The sequence below is a fragment of the Pongo abelii genome, chromosome 18 (assembly GCF_028885655.2).
Source record: "Pongo abelii isolate AG06213 chromosome 18, NHGRI_mPonAbe1-v2.0_pri, whole genome shotgun sequence".
In the NCBI taxonomy this organism is placed as follows: domain Eukaryota; kingdom Metazoa; phylum Chordata; class Mammalia; order Primates; family Hominidae; genus Pongo; species Pongo abelii.
Window position 1 is genome coordinate 47394561 of NC_072003.2, and position 18800 is coordinate 47413360.

Sequence of the window (18800 nt, forward strand, 5' to 3'; positions counted from 1 at the left end):
CAGGTGTGAGGCAACTGCTGACTCAGCTGCTCGGCCACCTCTGTCTTTGAGTGCTTGGAAACCCTTGAGCCCCACCCACTGTGGACGCCTTGGAGGAATGGGAAGAGCTGGGTTCCAAAGTCAGAGAGCCCTGGGTTCAAATCCTGGCTCCACCACTTCCAAACCATGTGACCTTGGATAAGGTACCAAATGTCAGCAACATGCCACTTCTTTACCTATGAAATAGTGATAACCTTACCAGCTTCAGAGCCATGCCGAAGATGATATGAGATAACGTGTGTCAAGCAGTCAGCCCAGTGCCTGGCACAGGGCAGTGTTCTAGAGAAGCTAGTTCACCTTATGCAGGTCCTGCAGGTTCAGTTTTATAAATAATAATAACAGTTACCTTTTATGTGGTATGTACTATTATGTGCTACATGCCAGGAATAGTACTAAATGTATGCATTATTTCTGAATTAGTAATTCCTATCCCCATTTTCAATAGTGCTATTGTGTGAATGTATGTGTCTCTCCAAAATTCATATGTTGAAACCAAATTCCCAAGGTGATGGTATTAGAAAGTGAGGCCTCTAAGACGTGACGACCACGAGGATGGAGCCCTCATGAGTGGCATTAATGCCCTTAAAAAAGAGGCTTCAGAGAGCTGCCTTCCTGGTTTTTTGTCCCTTTCACCATGTGAGGATACAATATTTATCCCCTCCAGGGATGGAGGACGCAGCATTCAAGGCGCCATCTTGGAAGTAGATACTGGGCCCTCACCAGACAACAAACTTGCCAGCACCTTGATCTTGGACTTCCCAGCCTCCAGAACAGTGAGAAATAAATTTCTGTTCTTTATAAACTACCCAGTCTAATATATGTTGTTACAGCAGCACAAATAGGCTAATAAAATGAGGAAACTGAATCTGAGAGGGGAACTCCCTTGCCCAAACTCGCAGAGTTGGTGAGTGGCAGAGCCGGGATTTGAAGCAGTTAAGAGCGGGAAAAGGCAGGGTACACTCCTTGGGGCACTGACTCCTGCTCTAGCACTCCTCTCATCTATTCATGCTCACATGTCCTGTGCCCACAGTCTTTTCCCAAATTCTATCCTTCCTTCAAGGGCTATCTCTTCTTTGGTGAGATTTGAGATTCCCTGGCCACAGAGATCTCTCTTACCATCTGATGGAAGCAATATCTTAATTCTCCAGCTAGATTCCAGGGTTGGTTCTTAGATGACTTTATACCCCCTCCCCTCTAGAGCTTGGCACAGTGCCTGGAACACAGCAGGCACTTTGTAAATACAGATCAATGTATGCTGCTAGATCCATTCATGCATTTCACAAGCATTTGCTGTTTCCTGCTCTGTCTGGGCAGGCCCTGGGTTACTCCTTGCAGGATACCCATGGTGGATGGGGTAGGGACGGCGTTCTGTGTACACAGCCTACCTCTTCCTCCCCCAGGCATGCAGACAGGAGACATCTTACACAAGGGTCAGCTTCCAACGTAAACGATGAGTAAAAAGTTTCATGGAGTAAAAATTACTCTCAAAAATCTCTTAAATTACTTGGTAAGTACAGCACCATATACTGAGTTTTGTGTTTACAACATTGTACAGTAAATATACATGATGATATATACCATTTAATAAGGCAGTAGCTTTGAACTTCTAATTGCCCTCTGCCTGCCTTAAGAAATAAAAATTAAGAAATTTTAAATCACACCAAAATAAAAGTCCCACCACTGTGACCTTTTGCAATGTGGCCGCTATTTTCTCTCCGATTCTATTTCATGTCTTTCAGTGCTGCTCATGATAAACTCAGCTGATTGTAAAATCTGCTAAGGGAGCAGAGCCCAGAGTTTAAAAAACACTGAAATAATGAGGCAGGAGCACTTTGGGAGGCTGAGATGGGAGGATTGCTTGAGGCCAGGAGCTCAAGACCAGCCTGGTCAACATAGCAAGACCCCATGTCTATTCTATTTTTTTTAATTTTTTTAATTAAAAAATAGAAAAACACTGAAATAATGAGTATTAACTTCCAACCTTGGCTTTGGTGGTAGAGTTGCTATAACTGAGTAGAGTTTGGTTTTGCAGGTTAGGCCAATAAATACCATGGCTCCTCTGGACCTCTCTACTTCACATGACCTCACATGTTCCAATCTGACCCAGTTTCAGGGATAGGGCTGCTCCAAGAGAGAGCCCTGGGCTGGCATGGGGACCGTACCTCCAGCTGCCTGGATGTAGTGGTGGTAGACCCTCCAACTCAAGGAGCCTTCTTCCATCTCCTCCTTCTGTGTGAGCTGATGCTCCGGCACTAGGTCAGGGTAGAAGAAGAGAAAAATGGTATGCCTGCCAATCATATGATCTGCTTCCTTCTGTCTCTGGCTTCGATCCTTGCCAGCTTTTCACTTTCCAGCTTCAGTGCCCCACCTACGTCTAAGGTTTTTCATGGAAGACTCTACTGAAAGAAACCTTTGACCTGGGCTCCAGAGCCTGGAAAGGGATCCATCCTTAGCCATTCAATAAACTCTGGAGGGACTGCGGGGTCTCACGTGTGTGATGGGCTGAGAGAAACACAGGAAAGAACGAAGAAAACCACCTGGGACCAGAAAACCTAGGTTTCAGAACTGTCACTATGACACTGTACAACATCAGGCAAATCACTTAACCCTTCTGTTTCCTTGTCCGAAAAAATGGAAAGCCGAGAAGTTTGCTAAGATGCCCTGCAGCCATACACTTCTGAGATAATACTTCACAAAACAGCCCTGACCCCAGCCCAGGTGGACCCTTGGCCTTGAGCTTGGCCTGAAGACCAGTACCTGGAGATGCCCATAGATGTTTCTGATGATAATCATAACAACAACCATCACGACAGTGACTGTCTGCTGCTGCTGCCTGCTATTCTCCCTTCTAATAATGACACCCCAATATTTCCTGGGGAACGGTGCTCTTTTTCTGGAATTTTAATCCAGAGGGAAATTACACCAGGATGGAAATTTTTGGAGTAGGTTTTCTTCAAAAAGACTCAGTTGGTGGCCGGGCGCGGTGGCTCATGCCTGTAATCCCAGCACTTTGGGAGGCCGAGGTGGGTGGATCGATCACTTGAGGTCAGGAGTTCGAGACCAGCCTAGGAAACATGGTGAAACCTGGTCTCTACTAAAAATACAAAAATTAGCCGGTGTGGTGGTGTGTGCCTGCAGTCCTAGCTACTTGGGAGGCTGAGGTACGAGAATAGCTTGAACCTGGGAGGCAAAGGTTGAAGTGAGCCAAGATCGAGCCACTGTATTCCTGCCTGGGCAACAGACCAAGACTCTGTCTAAAAAAAAAGACTCAGTTGGAGACGGGAGCCTACAATGTGACAGGCACTGTGTAGGGGGCTTCCCTATATATGACCTCATCTAATCTCCACTACAACCCTGTGGAGTTAAGTACCATCATCTCTACTTTTGCCGAGAATTCAGAGAGGTTAAGTTAGATGGCTAAGGTCACACAGCTTTGTAAGCAACAGAGCTGGGATTCAAATCCAGAACTGTCTTACTTGAAAAATGGAAGTCGCTCCCTTCTGCTACTCTGCCCCAGACAAGAGCAAAGCCATGAGCTTCCAGACATCAGGGACTAAACCCAATTCATTTCTGATCCCTAATACCTTTGCTCTCAATATTTACTCTCTTGCAGTGTGTAATGAATGAATGTCTAAATGCCTGGCCAAGTCTTAAATCTGTGCCACTCAGAGCCAAAGCTACCCCCATCCTTCCTCTGATGTACAACCTTAGCTGTGCCCCCCACAACACTCACTTCCTGGATCCTTCAGGCCTCCTGCCCATCAGTCTACACCCCACGGCCCTCAACTACTTGGATCTGGAACCTGTGTATGTAAATGCTTAGGGTCTCAAGACACTGAGGGACATGGCCCAGTCTGGGGTCGAGGAGGAAGCACTGGGACCTCTGGAGGACCCAGGCAGGCATGCAGACATTCTTGTCCTCTCTCCCACACCATTACCAGCATTTCCGTTGAGAGACTCTTCCAGGGAGGTGGCCAGAGCCTGACTTTCTACCTTTGGCTTCTCTGCTATCTTTGTTGTGTCCTGCAACATGTCCTGGGAAGAGAGCACAGGCCCTGAGTACACGTGCGTCCACCATGGGGAGTGAGGGTGGTGGGGCAGGACTCACCGATGTGGCTTCTTTGCGCATCTTCTGGATAAGTTGGGCATATTTCCCCTTTTTCTGCATTAACTCACTGTGAATTCCATTTTCACAGACTTTCCCATTTGCCAACAAAATGATCTGGTCACAAAATTCTAAGTACTGGACAGTCAGAAGAAAGAAAGGCTTCAGTAAACACATGGAAAGATGTTCGACTTTACTATTCACCAGGAAAATGTAAATTTAAACCATGATAAAATATTATTTCATACTAACAGATGAGCAAACATTTAAAAGTTGGACAACTCCAAGTGTTGGTGATGATCTGAGGTAAAAGGAACTCTCCTTAACTATCAGGAGGATTGTAGATTGGTACAACTACTTTGAAGAACAATTTGACCTATTCAGTAACATGGAAGATTTTTGAAGAATTATTAACCAATGATTCGACTCCTAAAACCCGAAAAAACTCTCAAACATGTGTACAAAGGTACACGTAGAAGGATGTACACTGAAGTATTTTTTTTTTTTTTTGTAAAAGTGAAAAATAAGAAACAACTGTTCATCTTGGAGAAATAAATTCTGGTACATTCAGATATTGGAATGCTATACCAAGGAGAATTAAAGTTATAAGCCTGGGTGCAGTGGCTCATGCCTGTAATTCCAGCACTTTGGGAGGCCAAGGTGGACAGATCACGAGGTCAAGAGTTCAAGACCAGGCTGCTCAACGTGGTGAAACCCCGTCTCTACTACAAATACAAAAATCAGCCAGGTGTGGTGGTGTGTGCCTGTAGTCCCAGCTACTCGGGAGGCTGAGGCAGAATTGCTTGAACCTGGGAAGTGGAGGCTGCAGTGAGCTGAGATTGTACCATTGCACTCCAGCCTGGGCAACAGAGTCAGACTCTGTCTCAAAAAAAAAAAAAATATATATATATATATATATATATATATATATATGTATAAAGTTACAAGTCTCAACATGGAAGATCTCAAAAAACATAATGTTGAGGGAAAAAAGGAAATTACCAAAGGACACAAAAAATAAAAAATAAATTCTATAAAGTTTAAAAATATGCAAAAGGAATTTCTTCATGTCTAGAGATTCATGCATACACTGTAGAAGTATGAAGACATGCATGGAACAATAAACAACAAAGTCAGGAGAGCAGAAAGGGAGAACTGGAACAGAATTGGAGAGTGGAATCAACGTTTTATTGTTTAATCTGGGTGGTAGATACATGGGTTTTTATTAATTATTTTCTAAACCTTGTTTAGGTCTTAAATATTTTATACCAAAAAAAATAGTAAAGCAAAAATAAGGAGTGAGAGAAAAAGAAACAGAAGAAGAAGAGGGAGAGAAAATAATAAGGCACTCTGGCCAATGCCATATATGAAACTATTCAAGGGAAAATGACCCAGGAGAAGCACCACCAGAAGCAGTCATTGCACTGCGGTCATCATCGGTAAGAAAACACACTGAGATGGCTCTCAATCTAAGAATGGGAGACTTGGGGAATTCTTTTCTGAGAGATTGGTTTCTTTTTCTTTCTTTTCTTTTTTATTGATTGATTGATTGATTTTTTTTGAGACAGGGTCTTGTTCTGTTGCCCAGGCTGGAGTGCAGTGGCACTCACAGCTCACTGCAGCCTTGACCTCCGGGGCTCCACCCTCCCACCTTGGCCTCCCCAGTAGCTGGGACCACAGATGCACCACAATGCCTGGCTAATTTTTTAAAGTTTTGTAGAGATGGGAGGTCTCTCTACGTTGCCCAGGCTGGTCTTGAACTCCTGGTCTCAAGCAGTCCTCTAGCCTTGGCCTCCCAAAGTGCTGGGATTATAGGCATGAGCCACCATGCCCGGCCTGTTTTCATTTTTTATAACTTGAAGAGCAGGGGTCTACTCAAAAAATTTTGAAGATAAACGAGACCATAAAATTTGTTCTCAATTTTTACCAGCACAAAAATCTTCTACCAGTCTGTTTGCTTTGTGTGGAAAGCAGAAGAAATCCAAGTTTTTTACAGCCCTCCCCAAATGTGGAGGAGTCTAACCTGAGATGAGGACAGCTGCTGGGAGGCTGTTACTGAATCACACTCTGAAATGGCAAAGGCTTGAGGATCTACGTTATCCGTCAATCACAGTCAGAGCCCTGGAAGGGTGCTAACCTGCAGCTGGTGGGTCACCAGGACGACTGTCTTCCCCCTGAGTGTCTTCTTAATGCACTCCTCAAAAATGTGCTTCCCCACGTGGGCGTCCACAGCAGACAGGGGGTCGTCCAGCAGGTAGATCTGACGGTCGGAATAGACGGCGCGGGCCAGGCTGATCCTCTGTTTCTGCCCCCCAGAGAGGTTGAGGCCCCGCTCCCCAATCTGCAGACAGGCAGTAAAAGGCACTATGTCCAGGCAGCGAGCACAGCCAGGTGCGCTCAAATGGGTAGGCAGATGTAGCAAACAGAACCCCCTCAGTACAGACCAAGATATGCACACACTCCAGGATACCTGATAATTTGGCATTCTGGACTTAAAAATACATATATATCTCACTCATATGTGGGAGCTTAAAAGCTGATCTCGTGGAGGTAGAGAGTAGAATGATAGACACCAGAGGCTGGAAAGGATTTTGGGGGGTAGGGAAGGGAGGTGAGAATGAAGAGAGGTTGGCTGATGGATACAAACATCAAGTTATATAGAAGGAATAAGTTCTAATGTTTGATAGCAGAATAGGGTGACTATAGCTAACAACAATATATTGTATATTTCAGCAGAGCTAGTAGATAGGAGTTGAAAAGTTCTCAGCACAATAGAAATGATAAATACTCAAGGTGCTGGGTACCCTAAATGCCCTGACCTGATCATTACATATTCTACAGATATAACAAAATAGCACAGGTACCCAAAACACATGTACAAATATTACGCATCAATAAAAATATTTTTCAAAACGTGGTTAGTAGGGGATGAATAAATTGCTTCTCAATTAATTAAAAATCTTATAACTCTCCATGTATCTCCTGAATCTAAATTTAAAGATATATGACTTTTAAAAAATTGTAACTCTTACTTAGATCACACTGCTGCTGCTGCCTGCTATTCTCCCTTCTAATAATGACACCCCAATATTTCCTGGGGAACGGTGCAAACATTCCCCTGGGGGGAATCTGTTCCCCTGGGGAACGGAGGCAAACATTAAACTATTAAAAATTCAGATAATAAAATAAGTCACTCATTCCCAAGTAAGAGCACTGTCTCACATATTATTCTGGTTTTATTTATTTGGTTTTTTGAGACAGGGTCTCCTCTGTTGCCCAGGCTGGGGTGCAGTGGTGCCAGCAATCATGGCTTACTGCCACCTCTGCCTCTCAGTCTCAAGCGATCCTCCCATCTCAGCCTCCTGAGTAGCTGGGACTACAGGCGGTGCCACCACACTTAGCTAATGTTTTTAAACCTTTTTTTTCTTTTTTTCTTTTTTTTTTTGTAGAGATGAGGTCTCACTATATTGCCTAGGCTGGTCTCAAACTCCTGGGCTCAAGCAATTTCTCCCACCTTGGCCTCCCAAGGTGCTGGGGTTACAATGGACCTGGCCTTATTCAGGTTTTTAATCTCCATTGACAGCACCTGTCAACTTGTGGGACCGTTGGCCTGGGTTTGAGGTGTCGTCAAAGACTATTTGCACTGTGTGCACCCACTCAACAGACCAGAGCTGCAATGGCTGCAAGGAGCTTTACTGACACTGGAAGGACCATCTCACACGGCACCTGCTGTGATAGGAGTTGAGGGTGGAAACCCAAGTTACTGAGCATGTTTTGCAGATTAGCACTCCAGTCAGCTGCCAGCTGGCCCATCCCTCCTTCAGGCTCTGAGGAAGTGGGAGCTGGAGTGTAAGTCCTAGTTCCTGTTCTATCCTGACTGCTTGAAGTCTCTGTAGAGAACAATCAGAGTTGAAATGGTGGCAGAGAAACCTCCTGTCCCTGCCGTGCTTCCAGGTCACCACTGTGTGACCTTGGACAACCTGCTTGATCTGGCCAAAGCCCAGTTTCCCCATTCATTCATTTACTTATTCATCAAACACTATTCAATGCCTACTGTGCTTTTACAATAATAGTTAACACTTACTCTAGGCTGGGCACTAGTCAAAACACTTTGTATTAACTCATTTAAATCTCAAAGCAATCCGATCACGTCAGTACTCTTATTTATGCCATTTTACAGATGAGACTTGTTCTTCTTATTGAAGAAACAACCTTGAATAAGATCATTGAGGTCTCTGCCATCAAGGATTTATAGTCCCAGCTTTAAAAGAAGAAGAATAGGCCGAGCACAGTAGCTCATGCCTGTAATTCCAGCACTTTGGGAGGCCGAGCTGGGTGGATCACATGAAGCCAGGAGTTTAAGACTAGCTTGGCTAACATGACGAAACCCTGTCTCCACTAAAAATGCAAAAATTAGCCGGGCCTGGAGGTGTATGCCTGTAATCCCAGCTACTCAGGAGACTGAGGTAGGAGAATCTCTTGAATCTGGGAGGTGGAGGTTGCAGTGAGTCGAGATCGCACCACTGCACTCCAGCCTGGTTGACAGACAGAGAACAAGACTCCCCTTCAAAAAAAAAAAGAAGAAGAAGAAGAAAGAAGGAGAAGGAGAAGGAGAAGGAGAAGGAGGAGAAGGAGAAGAAGAAGAAGAAAAGGAAGAAGAAGAGAAGAAAAGAAGAAGAAGGAGGAGGAGGAGGAGGAGGAAGAAAGAAGAAGAAGAAGAAGAAGACGAAGACGAAGACGAAGAAGAAGAAGAAGAAGAAAGAAGAAGAATTAAGAGACTACCCTCCTGAGGTTACTGAGATTATCGTGACTCTCACCTAAGACACTACATTCAAGTCGCTAGAATAGCACCTTGCATGTAGTAAGTGTCCAACAGACTGAGCTATTATTAGACCATTAATATCAAGAAGGCAATGCCACTTTTATCTCGGGTGAGGGTCGTATGTGTATTAAGGTGGCTGCAGACGTAAAAGATTGTGAATTATCGGGGAAATGTTACAGTCAGAAATTGCCCCTGCGGGTCATGGCTGATGTTGCACTGGCCGGAGTGGGGCAACGACGATGGGGGTTTCTCATCTTCACGGGGTCTCCGCTCTTGCTTCAGAAGAAGGAGCTTGAGGTCAGCTCTCCACCTCTGTGGGGTAAGGTACCCACTTTCCTTTCCAGGTGCCTCTATAAGCTGAGCCCCAACCTCCCTCAGTGAGGGAAGCTTTGCTCCTCCTGCAGCAGCTGCAGGAAAAACTCCAGCTGCTTTGGAAGGAAGAGCTGGGATCCCTCCCTTCCCTGACTGGGGAGGCAGCATGAACATAAGAGCACCAACATTACACAGAGAAGGCAGGCTCGCCTCCCTCTCACCTCTGTCATGTCTCCAAAGGGCAGAAGTTCCAGGTCCTGATTCAGGGAGCAGCAGTGGAGCACCTGGAGGTATCTGTGAAGGACAGGGAGCCATAAGGCACAGGGGACCAGCCCTCCCGCCCATCACCCTTCCCAGTGTCGAAATGAATGGTCTTGATTTTCATGCTAAGAAATGTAGACTTGATGGTGTTTAATGGTATAACACTGAAGGCTTTTTTCATTTCCTTCCCTCTTTCATTTCTTTTAAATTAATACACATTCTTAGTAAATATTTGACCAGAACAAAAAGATGCAATGAAAAGCAGTTCTCCTTCCCATCTTTGACCTTCATTTGCTTTTCTCAAAAGCAGCCACTATTGGCCAGGCACGGTGGCTCACGCCTGTAATCCCAGCACTTTGGGAGGCCAAGGAGGGTGGATCACCTGAGGTCAGGAGTTCAAGACCAGCTTGGCCAACATGACAAAACCCCATCTCTACTAAAAATACAAAAATTAACTGGGCGTGATGGTGCGTGCCTGTAGTCCCAGCTACTCGAGAGACTGAGGCAGGAGAATTGCTTGAACCAGGGAGGCAGAAAGGTTGCAGTAAGCCAAGGTCACGCTATTGTACTCCAGCCTGGGAGACAAAGTGAGACTCCGTCTCAAAAAAAGCAGCCACTATTACAGTGTCTTACGTATTTATTCAGAAATAATCTATTCATATATGGATGTGTACTGCATGGTACTGCATGTATAGGTTATTATTGTTTTAATGGCACTGTAGTATTCCATTATACGGTTGCACCATAAATTATTTAACCAGTGCCCTAGTGATGGACACTGGAATTGTTTCTACTCTTTTGCTCCTGTGAGCGATGCAGTGTGAACATCCTCGTATATGGGTCTTTGCCTCCATGGGTGAAAATATCTACACATTAAATACCTAACAGTGGATTTGCTGAGTCAAAAGGTTGGTGCATTTTTATTTTAATAGATATTTCAAAACTTCTGTATGAGTTTTATCAGTCTCATAGAAGACCATAAAGAAGAGCAATGACAAGATGAGAGCTGGGACTTAGGATGATTGCCCTGGAGACAATCTTATGCGGGGTGGAACAGAGCAGATTAGAGACAGGGACCCAAGGGCAGGGGCAGTGGGAACTGCTCAAACAAAAGATCTAGTTCGTTCTGCTGAACGAACTAGAAGCAGTGATGGAGAAGACAGAAATACAAGAGATATGTAGGAGACAGGCTTATTCACGATTGGTGACCAATTAGATGTGGAAGAAATCAGAGGAGGAGACATCTGGCTTCCCGGGGTGCAAGGTTTGGGTGATGCCATTAAACTGAGTTGCACAATTTGGGAAAAGAAGCCAGGGGTATGGGGCTGGGCAGGCAGGGTGCTCATGAGTTGGTATTGGACATGATTGTGAGATGCCCACAGGACAACTAGACAGAGACAGCCAGTTCCTACACCTCCATATCTATGTTGTTCCCGGGGGCAGATTGCAAAACCAAGCAAACAGTCACAGGTCAGAGTCCACCATAGTTGGAAGCGTAGCTGTAGCGTTCAGAGCAGTTTTCCTGGACCTTTCACTGAACAGGCTTCACTCATGACATCCAATCTCATGTCTTGGGCAGGTTAACCCGAGAATTCTAGGGCAGAGAGAGGCCATAGAGGGAGAGGAGGGATATGGACAAGACTTGGGAGATCCACGGGGCCATAGATTCAAACTGGTTTCCTCTATGTTACAGAACCTCATCGCTCCCATTTGTTTTCCTTTTCACAGAACCTCATTGCTCCCATTTGTTTTCCTTTTCACTTAGGGGCCAAGATTTAACGAATACAAATGAAGTTCCAACGTAGCAATGTTGGAGGGGGAGAGTGTATTGACTATTTTGAGCCAATATAGTGTAATAGTTAAGCATGAAGTTTCTGAAAGCAACTGGGTTCAAATCCTGGCTCTATCACATCCCACCACCTGGGTGACTTCGGGCAAATTATTTAACCTCTTGGGGCCTCAGCTGATTCATCTGGAAAATTGCTATGATGGCATTTCTTTCACAGTGAGGGGTGAATATGATAATGCGTGTAAGTGGAGCACGCAAGTGTTAGCAGTTGTCAGGTTACCGTTTGAGGCTGGAGGTGCCCCCAGACCAGCCACATGCCCTGTGCTCTCCCCTTCCCCTCCCAGGAGCTTACCGGGCCTTGTCATATGGGCCTCCCATGAGGATGTTCTCCCTGATGGTCCCGCTGATGATCCAGGCCTGCTGGGGGACATAGGCCAGGCTTCCCTGCACCCCCACCGAGCCCTCGAGCAAGTGCATCTGCGGCAGAATGAGTCCAGCCTCAGGACCAAGTGCGCCAAGGGACAGAGCCTGCCTGGCTCAGCAGGCACAGTGCCCAAGGCCCCACTGCCCTCCAGGACCTTGGGGGCTCTCCTAGGTAAAAGGGACTTTTAATATGGCCCTGCCAAGCCCACCAGCGAGTTCCAGGGACCGGCCATGAGAACATGTGGAAGCAGCTGGAGATAAGCCCAGCCAGGTCCTGCTTGGACTGAATCCAAGGTCTGCACTAAAGACACCCCATACGTTTTTTTCTCTTTTTTTTTTTTTTTGAGACGGAGTCTCACTCTGTCACCCAGGCTGGAGTGCAGTGGCGTGATCTCGACTCACTGCAAGCTCTGCCTCCCGGGTTCACACCATTCTCCTGCCTCAGCCTCCTGAGTAGCTGGGACTACTGGCGCCCGTCACCACGCCTGGCTGATTTTTTGTATTTTTAGTAGAGACAGGGTTTCACCATGTTAGCCAGGATGGTCTCGATCTCCTGACCTCGTGATCTGCCCGCCTCGGCCTCCCAAAGTGCTGGGATTACAGGCGTGAACGTTTCTTCCTCTTATTTGTCCCAGCCCTATTCCCTGGCAGCCAGTGCCTCCATGGTCTTCACCATGCACACCAGAAGTTCCAGGCTATCTCTGAGCATGCCTGGGTATTATGGAATTATTATTGTTAGGCAGGATAATGTTATCTTTGTTAGGTAGAAAAACATTCTTACTTTTGGACATCATGATGAAGTATTTAGAACAGAAAGTGTTATAACCTGTGTAATTTAAAGTATTCTACAAAATATATGTCTATATAGTAAGGTAAATATGCAAAAACTATCAACTGCTGCATCTAGATGGTGGGTATATGGATCCCTGCTGTAGTGTTCTTCCTGCTTTTCTGCATAAGTTCAAAACAACACGTTAAAAACAAATAGAGATAGACACTCATCCCCAGCACCCTGACATGGGACCTCATCATTCTTAATCCTTTCTCTTTTATACCCTAAAATGTTTACTTCTAGTTTGGAGCCAGGCTTTAATGAATAAGAACAAAACTTTAAAATGGCATCTCTGTCTTCCTTTATTAGAAGGAAAGTGACAGGCTTATTTACATAGGAAACTGACAAACCACTGGGCACGTAGGGAGGTGGTCTTGCCTGGAGGCTGCCAGGCAATGCTGCTGTGATATAGAACAGAGCTCTGACCTCAGGTGGACCTGGGACTCAGCCCTGGCTCACCCCTTACCTGCTGCATGACCTTGGATGAGTCACCTCTCGGAACCTCACGTACTCATCTGTAAATGGGTCATCGTGAGTATGCCTTTGTCATGGGAGGTTACCAGAGTTAAAGGGGAAAATGGAAAGCTCTTTGCACAGGACTTCCCATGTAAGTACTGAAGATAGTTTTACAATTTTTTTTAATGGAGTCTTTCTTCTTTGCAGTTGCAAAGAAACCAGGGAAAGGCCATCCCACATGTAGCATGTGGCTGATGTGTTAAGAGAGAGCTGGCTTTGGTAACATAACCACATTCCAAGGAGGGGATGAGTTTGGCAATGTTCATATGGGAGAAGGAACTGAGGGAAAAGCCGAAGAAAGGAAGGAAAACTTCTCCCAGTGTTGGGGGAACAAGGGACAATGGGCAGAAGAAGAAGGGGGAAGAGATGGCAGCCCAGAAGGGGGTGAGGTTGGGGCTCCACGGGGAAGGGCTTGTGTAAGACGCTTGAGGGAACGTGACCAAAAATACATAGCAGGCGTCATGGGTGCTTTTAGTGTTCGTTATAAGGTGTGCAGTGTGACCCCAAAGGATCTGGGGAATGGGTTTGGGGTTTTTTTGAAACTGCAGAAATGGCCGGGCGTGGTGGCTTACGTCTATAATCCCAGCACTTTGGAAAGCCGAGGCAGATGGATCACTTGAGGCCAGGAGTTCGAGACCAGCCAGGTCAACATGGTGAAACCACGTCTCTACCAAAAAATACAAAAATTAGCTGGGCATGGTGGCGCATGCCTGTAGTCCCAGCTACTCAGGAGGCTGAGGCATGAGAATCACTTGAACCCTGGAGGCAGAGGTTGCAGTGAGCCGAGATCACACCATTGCACTCCCGACTGGATGTGTCAAAAAAAAAAGAAGAAAGAAGGGAAGGAAGGGAAGGGAAGGGAAAAAGGAAAGAAAAGAAAGAAAAAAGAAACTGGAGAAAGGGTGTGTGAGCCACATGTCCACATGGCAGCAGACCTCAAACTCTTCCACAGGGGATGGAATGGGGGGTTCAAATCTCAAGGGCAAGGGCACCCAGCAAGCATATGTACCCCATTGCCGGAGTACAAGTAAGACTGCCCCATCCCATCCAGCAGGCCTCCTCTCCCCAGCCTTCCTTCCTTCTTTCTCCCTGTTTCTCCCCCCACATTTCTCTTCTGATGCCATCCTAAAAGGCACATACATCCCACTCCTCAATGTTATGAGTTTGGCTTTATAAAATGATTTTTATGCTCTTTTTTTTTTATAGGGACCATTGCAACAGGGTATTGCAGTGTGGAAGAGAGACTGGACTCAACTCCCTGTGAAATAATTTGCATGATCATATTAACTTTGTGTTAATATCCTGTATTCTCACAGAGCACAGGTGAGGACAGGTCTCCAGGTGACATAAGAGGCAGCTTGCACCAGGAGTGCTGCCACAAGGTGAAGAGAGAGGGCCATCTTGATCACGCACCTCCCGCACAGTGCAAGCACAACCATTTTTGATTTATAAAAATCCCACTTGCTCAGACCCCTGTGAGGAAGAAAGCAGTGGGGGGCCCTGCCCGGGGCACTGGAGCTTGGGAGGGCCTGGACTGCCTGCAGACAGGCATGCATGTGGCCACAGATCACTTACCTCCTCCAGGATGGCTGACAACAGGCTGCTCTTACCACTCCCCGTGTTGCCGCAGACCCCTAACATCATCCCCTGCAAGCCAAGGAGGACACACAAGTGTTGGGACAGCACAGCCCTGTCATACCCACCTACCCATGGTGGCTCAACTGTTTAGAACCCAAAACAACACACAGAAAACAAAATAACCACACAGAGCCCAAGACTCCTCAGACAAGCAAAGCTCAAGAGGAGCTTTGTGTTCAGTCCCTGGAGGCAGGCGGGGTGACCCGAGATGAAGGAGATCACAAGGGAAAGGCAGAGGGGAATTCAGGGGTAGGTGGCAAGAACCCTGAATTCCAGATTGGTGTCTATTCTATGCAGCAATCCTGGGAAAGCCACTTAGCCTCTCTGGGCCTCAGTTTCTCCATTTGTGAAATGGAAATAAAGAAGCCAGCCTCACAGAATTCCATGCATGCATGCATGCACGCATTCATTTATTGAAACATTGATTCATCCATCAAATAGCGATCTGAGTTTCCTCTATGGACCCAGTAATGAAGAAAAGACCTCACATTGACCTCAGAATATAAGCTGAGGGGATGGGAAGACAGACAGACTACATAAATAAATAAATATCAGATGGAGATAAGTGATATGAGTAAAATGAAGTTGGCTCTTATGACAGACAGAAAGTTGGGGGTTGAGGCAATTTTAGATGGGTCAGCCAGGGAAGGCTTCTACAGAGCAGGTGTCATTGCTGCCCAAGAGCTGTGAGAACACTGGTGGGAAAGAGTTCAGAGGTACAGGTACAGATTTGGAGGAACCCGGGCTCTAAGGGCAGTGAAAAGTCACTGAAGGATTTAAGGAGAGTGACTTGAATTGGTTTATGTTTTAGAAAGATCCCTCTGTCATAGTATAATGCAGCAGTCCCCAACCTTTTTGGCATCAGGGACCAGTTTCATGGAAGACAATTTTTCCACCAACTGATGGATGGCAGGGGATTGGTTTCAGGATGAAACTGTTCCACCTCAGATCATCAGGCAAGATTCTCATAAGGAGCATGCAACCTGGATCCCTCGTATGCACACTTCACAATAAGGTTCGCGCTCCTATGAGAATCTAATGCTGCCGCTGATCTGACAAGAGGCGGAGCTCAGGCGGTGATGCTCACTGGCCTGCTGCTCACCTCCTGCTGTGCGGCCTGGTTTCTAACAGGCTGTGGACCAGTGCGGGTCTACCGCCCAGGTGTCGGGGACCCCTGGTATAATGGATTTTGGAGGCTTAGAGAGACAGAGGGTGGGAGTGGGGTGAGAGATACAAACTACCTATTGGGTACAATGCACTCTATCGGGTCACGGGTGCACTAAAATCTTGACTTCACCACAATACAACTCCTCCGTCTAACCAAAACCCACTTGTACCCCAAAAGCTATTGAAATAAAAAATATATATTAATTATTTAAAAAAGGAAAATCCCTCTTGTCTGCTGCATGGTAGAAGGCTCATAAGAAGGCGAACGTGGGAGCAGAGAGGTGGATGACGAGGTTCTGGGAACGGCGTGACAGTGGCAGGGATAGGGCAGTGGAGGGGCTATGGTGAGAGTGGCAGGTTTGGGGCAGATGTGCAAGTCAAGCTGGCAGGCCTTGCTGGTGGATTGGATTCGAGGGAGGGAAGGAAAGGAATCAAGTGTGACTTCCATGTCCTCAACCACTGGAAGGATGATGGTGCCATCTCCCAGGAGAAGAAAGATTTGGGGAACTCGTCAAAGGGGGTGAATATCAAAACCTTATTTCATTTTAAATGCTTGATGGACATTTAAGAGAGATATTAAATAGGCAGTTGAGTCTGGAGTCCAGAAGAGACTTCAAGGCTAGAGATAATAGCACAGAGATAGAATTTAAAACCGCAGGGCTAGAGATGATCACCAAGGAAGAAAGTATAAATAGATAAGAGACAGTAGATACTCGATATTGACACCTATTACTACTAGATATTATCTATTTTTTAAACATTTATCATCATATATAGATCAATATCTATATCTATTCTATATCAATTATTATAAGATATCAATATCTACATTAATAGATAAGAGAGAAGAAAAGAGGAGGGGCGAAGAGGAGACAGCAGGAAGCTAATCTTTGTAAACATTAGGCAGAGAAAGAGCCAGATAAGGTGAGTTCACAGAATAACCAAATTCAAACACAGGATAGTGCTTGGTGCATACAAGGAATGTAATAAATGTTAGCTGGGTCTCCTTTCCCTTCTCCTTTCTGTGTCCTTGGTCCTTCCAAGGACAAGCACACAGTACTCTCATATTATTTTGGGTCTTACCTAAGCCAAAAAAATTTTAAATGATAGATTAATTCACATTAAAAAATGAACGATATCCTGTGTTTGCCCTCCATGAAAAATTTGAATTTTAAGGGGAGAGACCTTGGAGAGGGCAGTTTTTAACCAAGGAAATGGTGGGGCACCTGGCCAAGCTCCTAGCCTCAGGTCCTGAGAGCCTGGCAGCTGGCCTGCCTGCATGGCCTGAACAAGGCTACCTTGGACACCACCAGGTTGATCTTGTGCAACTCTGGGCCCAGGCTGTTCCCTTCTTCCTCTGGCCCGAGGGCATCTCTAGGCCTGGTCATCCCTTCAGAAGCATGTCCGTTCCTCTCCAGCTCCAATGCCCCATTGACGATCCTGGGACAGGTCTGTCGCCACGACAAGGTGGCCTCCTCCAAGACCAGAGCTTTGCTGGGGTCTTGTAATGTCTGGACATAGAAAACAGGGCTCTCCTGGAGGAAAAACTTCTGTAAAGACAGAAAGAAATAGAAGGAGGAGGAATACAGTTCTTTAGTTCAGCAGGAATGTGTTCCCAGTTTTACAAGCCTGCCAGTTGGTATGGTTTTGTGAATTTCTAATAAGCAGTAAAAGTTTGCAGAAGTACCACCAGTTAGGAAAGGCCAGTTTCTGTGGGTGAAAATTCTAGGTCAGTGTTTTCCAAATTTCAGACCACCGGGCCACTCTTCCATATTTGCAAACACTGCACTGTCAACTGCAACTCTGCGCTCAGGAGGTTGACTAAGGCCTAACCTACATTAGCCTCATCCCAAGTGATGATAGCCATTGACTCATAGGATTGATGTTTTTCTAATTAAATTCTATTTATATTGGGCTGGACATAATGGTTCACGTCTGTAATCCTAGCACTTTGGGAGGCCAAGTGGGGGGATTGCTTAAGCTTGGGAGTTTAAGACCAGCCTGGGGAACATAGTGAGACTTCCATCTCTTTTAAAAAAAAAAAATCTACTTGTAGCTATTGAAAATTAAAAGCTCTGTCTGTGTCCCACACTGGGGAAAGGTCATTTGGGATCATACATTTCAAAAGATGACCATTAGCAGGTCAATTCTTTCTGCATCTCCAGCTCCCTGTCTATAAAGCACAAGGGTTGAACTACATAAATTCTAGCAATTAAAAGAATGGGAGGGCAGTATGATCCTATGGAAGTCAGGTTACATTCACATATCCCTACCTGGAGATATGCTTAAGAGATCTAGAAGGATGCTTCCTGACATTTTGGACTCTCTTACCCATCCTTCTGAGCTCAGATTGTGGCTTCCTCATCTCTGCCCCCTCCACAGGTGAAAACAGGCACAGAAGGGGAGAATGAATGGGCGAACCCAGTGTCCCATGGGAAGGAAGGCAGCAGCAGGAGCCTTCTCATAGCTGCTGAGAAGTCAGGGAAGCACTCTGGGCTGGTGATAAGCAAAGCACTGTTTGTGTTACTCAGAGCAGCCAAGCTCATTCCAGCCTCAGGGCTTTCACATTTGCTGTTTCTTCAGCCTGGTCATCATCACTCAAAGTCACCTTCGCAGGGGCCTTCCCTAACCAGGCTCTTCCTAGGAACCCCCAGCCCTCCCCAACATACTCCCTAGAATAGGCGTGTCCAATCCCTTGGCTTCCCTGGGGCACATTGGAAGAACTATCTTGGGCCACACAGAAAATACACTAACACCAACGATAGCTAATGAGCCAAAAAAAAAAAAAAAAAAATAGCAAAAATAAAAATCACCTAATGTTTTAAGAAAGTTTACAAATTTGTGTTGGGTCACATTCAAAGCCATCCTGGGCCGCATGCGACCTGTGACCCAGGTT

The 18800-nt window shown here is 45.9% G+C and overlaps 1 protein-coding gene across 1 annotated transcript in view; it reads right to left on the reverse strand.

The window, feature by feature from the left end:
* ABCC11 (ATP binding cassette subfamily C member 11) overlaps nt 1-18800 on the reverse strand; it is a 66369-nt gene that overhangs the window by 27168 nt on the left and 20401 nt on the right. The window contains exons 10-17 of the mRNA XM_024233198.3: nt 17203-17454; nt 14675-14746; nt 11681-11805; nt 9500-9572; nt 6282-6485; nt 4148-4282; nt 3978-4074; nt 2202-2291 (exon numbers count right to left, since the gene is read on the reverse strand). Of these exons, the coding sequence (XP_024088966.2) occupies nt 2202-2291; nt 3978-4074; nt 4148-4282; nt 6282-6485; nt 9500-9572; nt 11681-11805; nt 14675-14746; nt 17203-17454 (1048 nt within the window). The remainder of the gene's footprint in view (nt 1-2201; nt 2292-3977; nt 4075-4147; nt 4283-6281; nt 6486-9499; nt 9573-11680; nt 11806-14674; nt 14747-17202; nt 17455-18800) is intronic.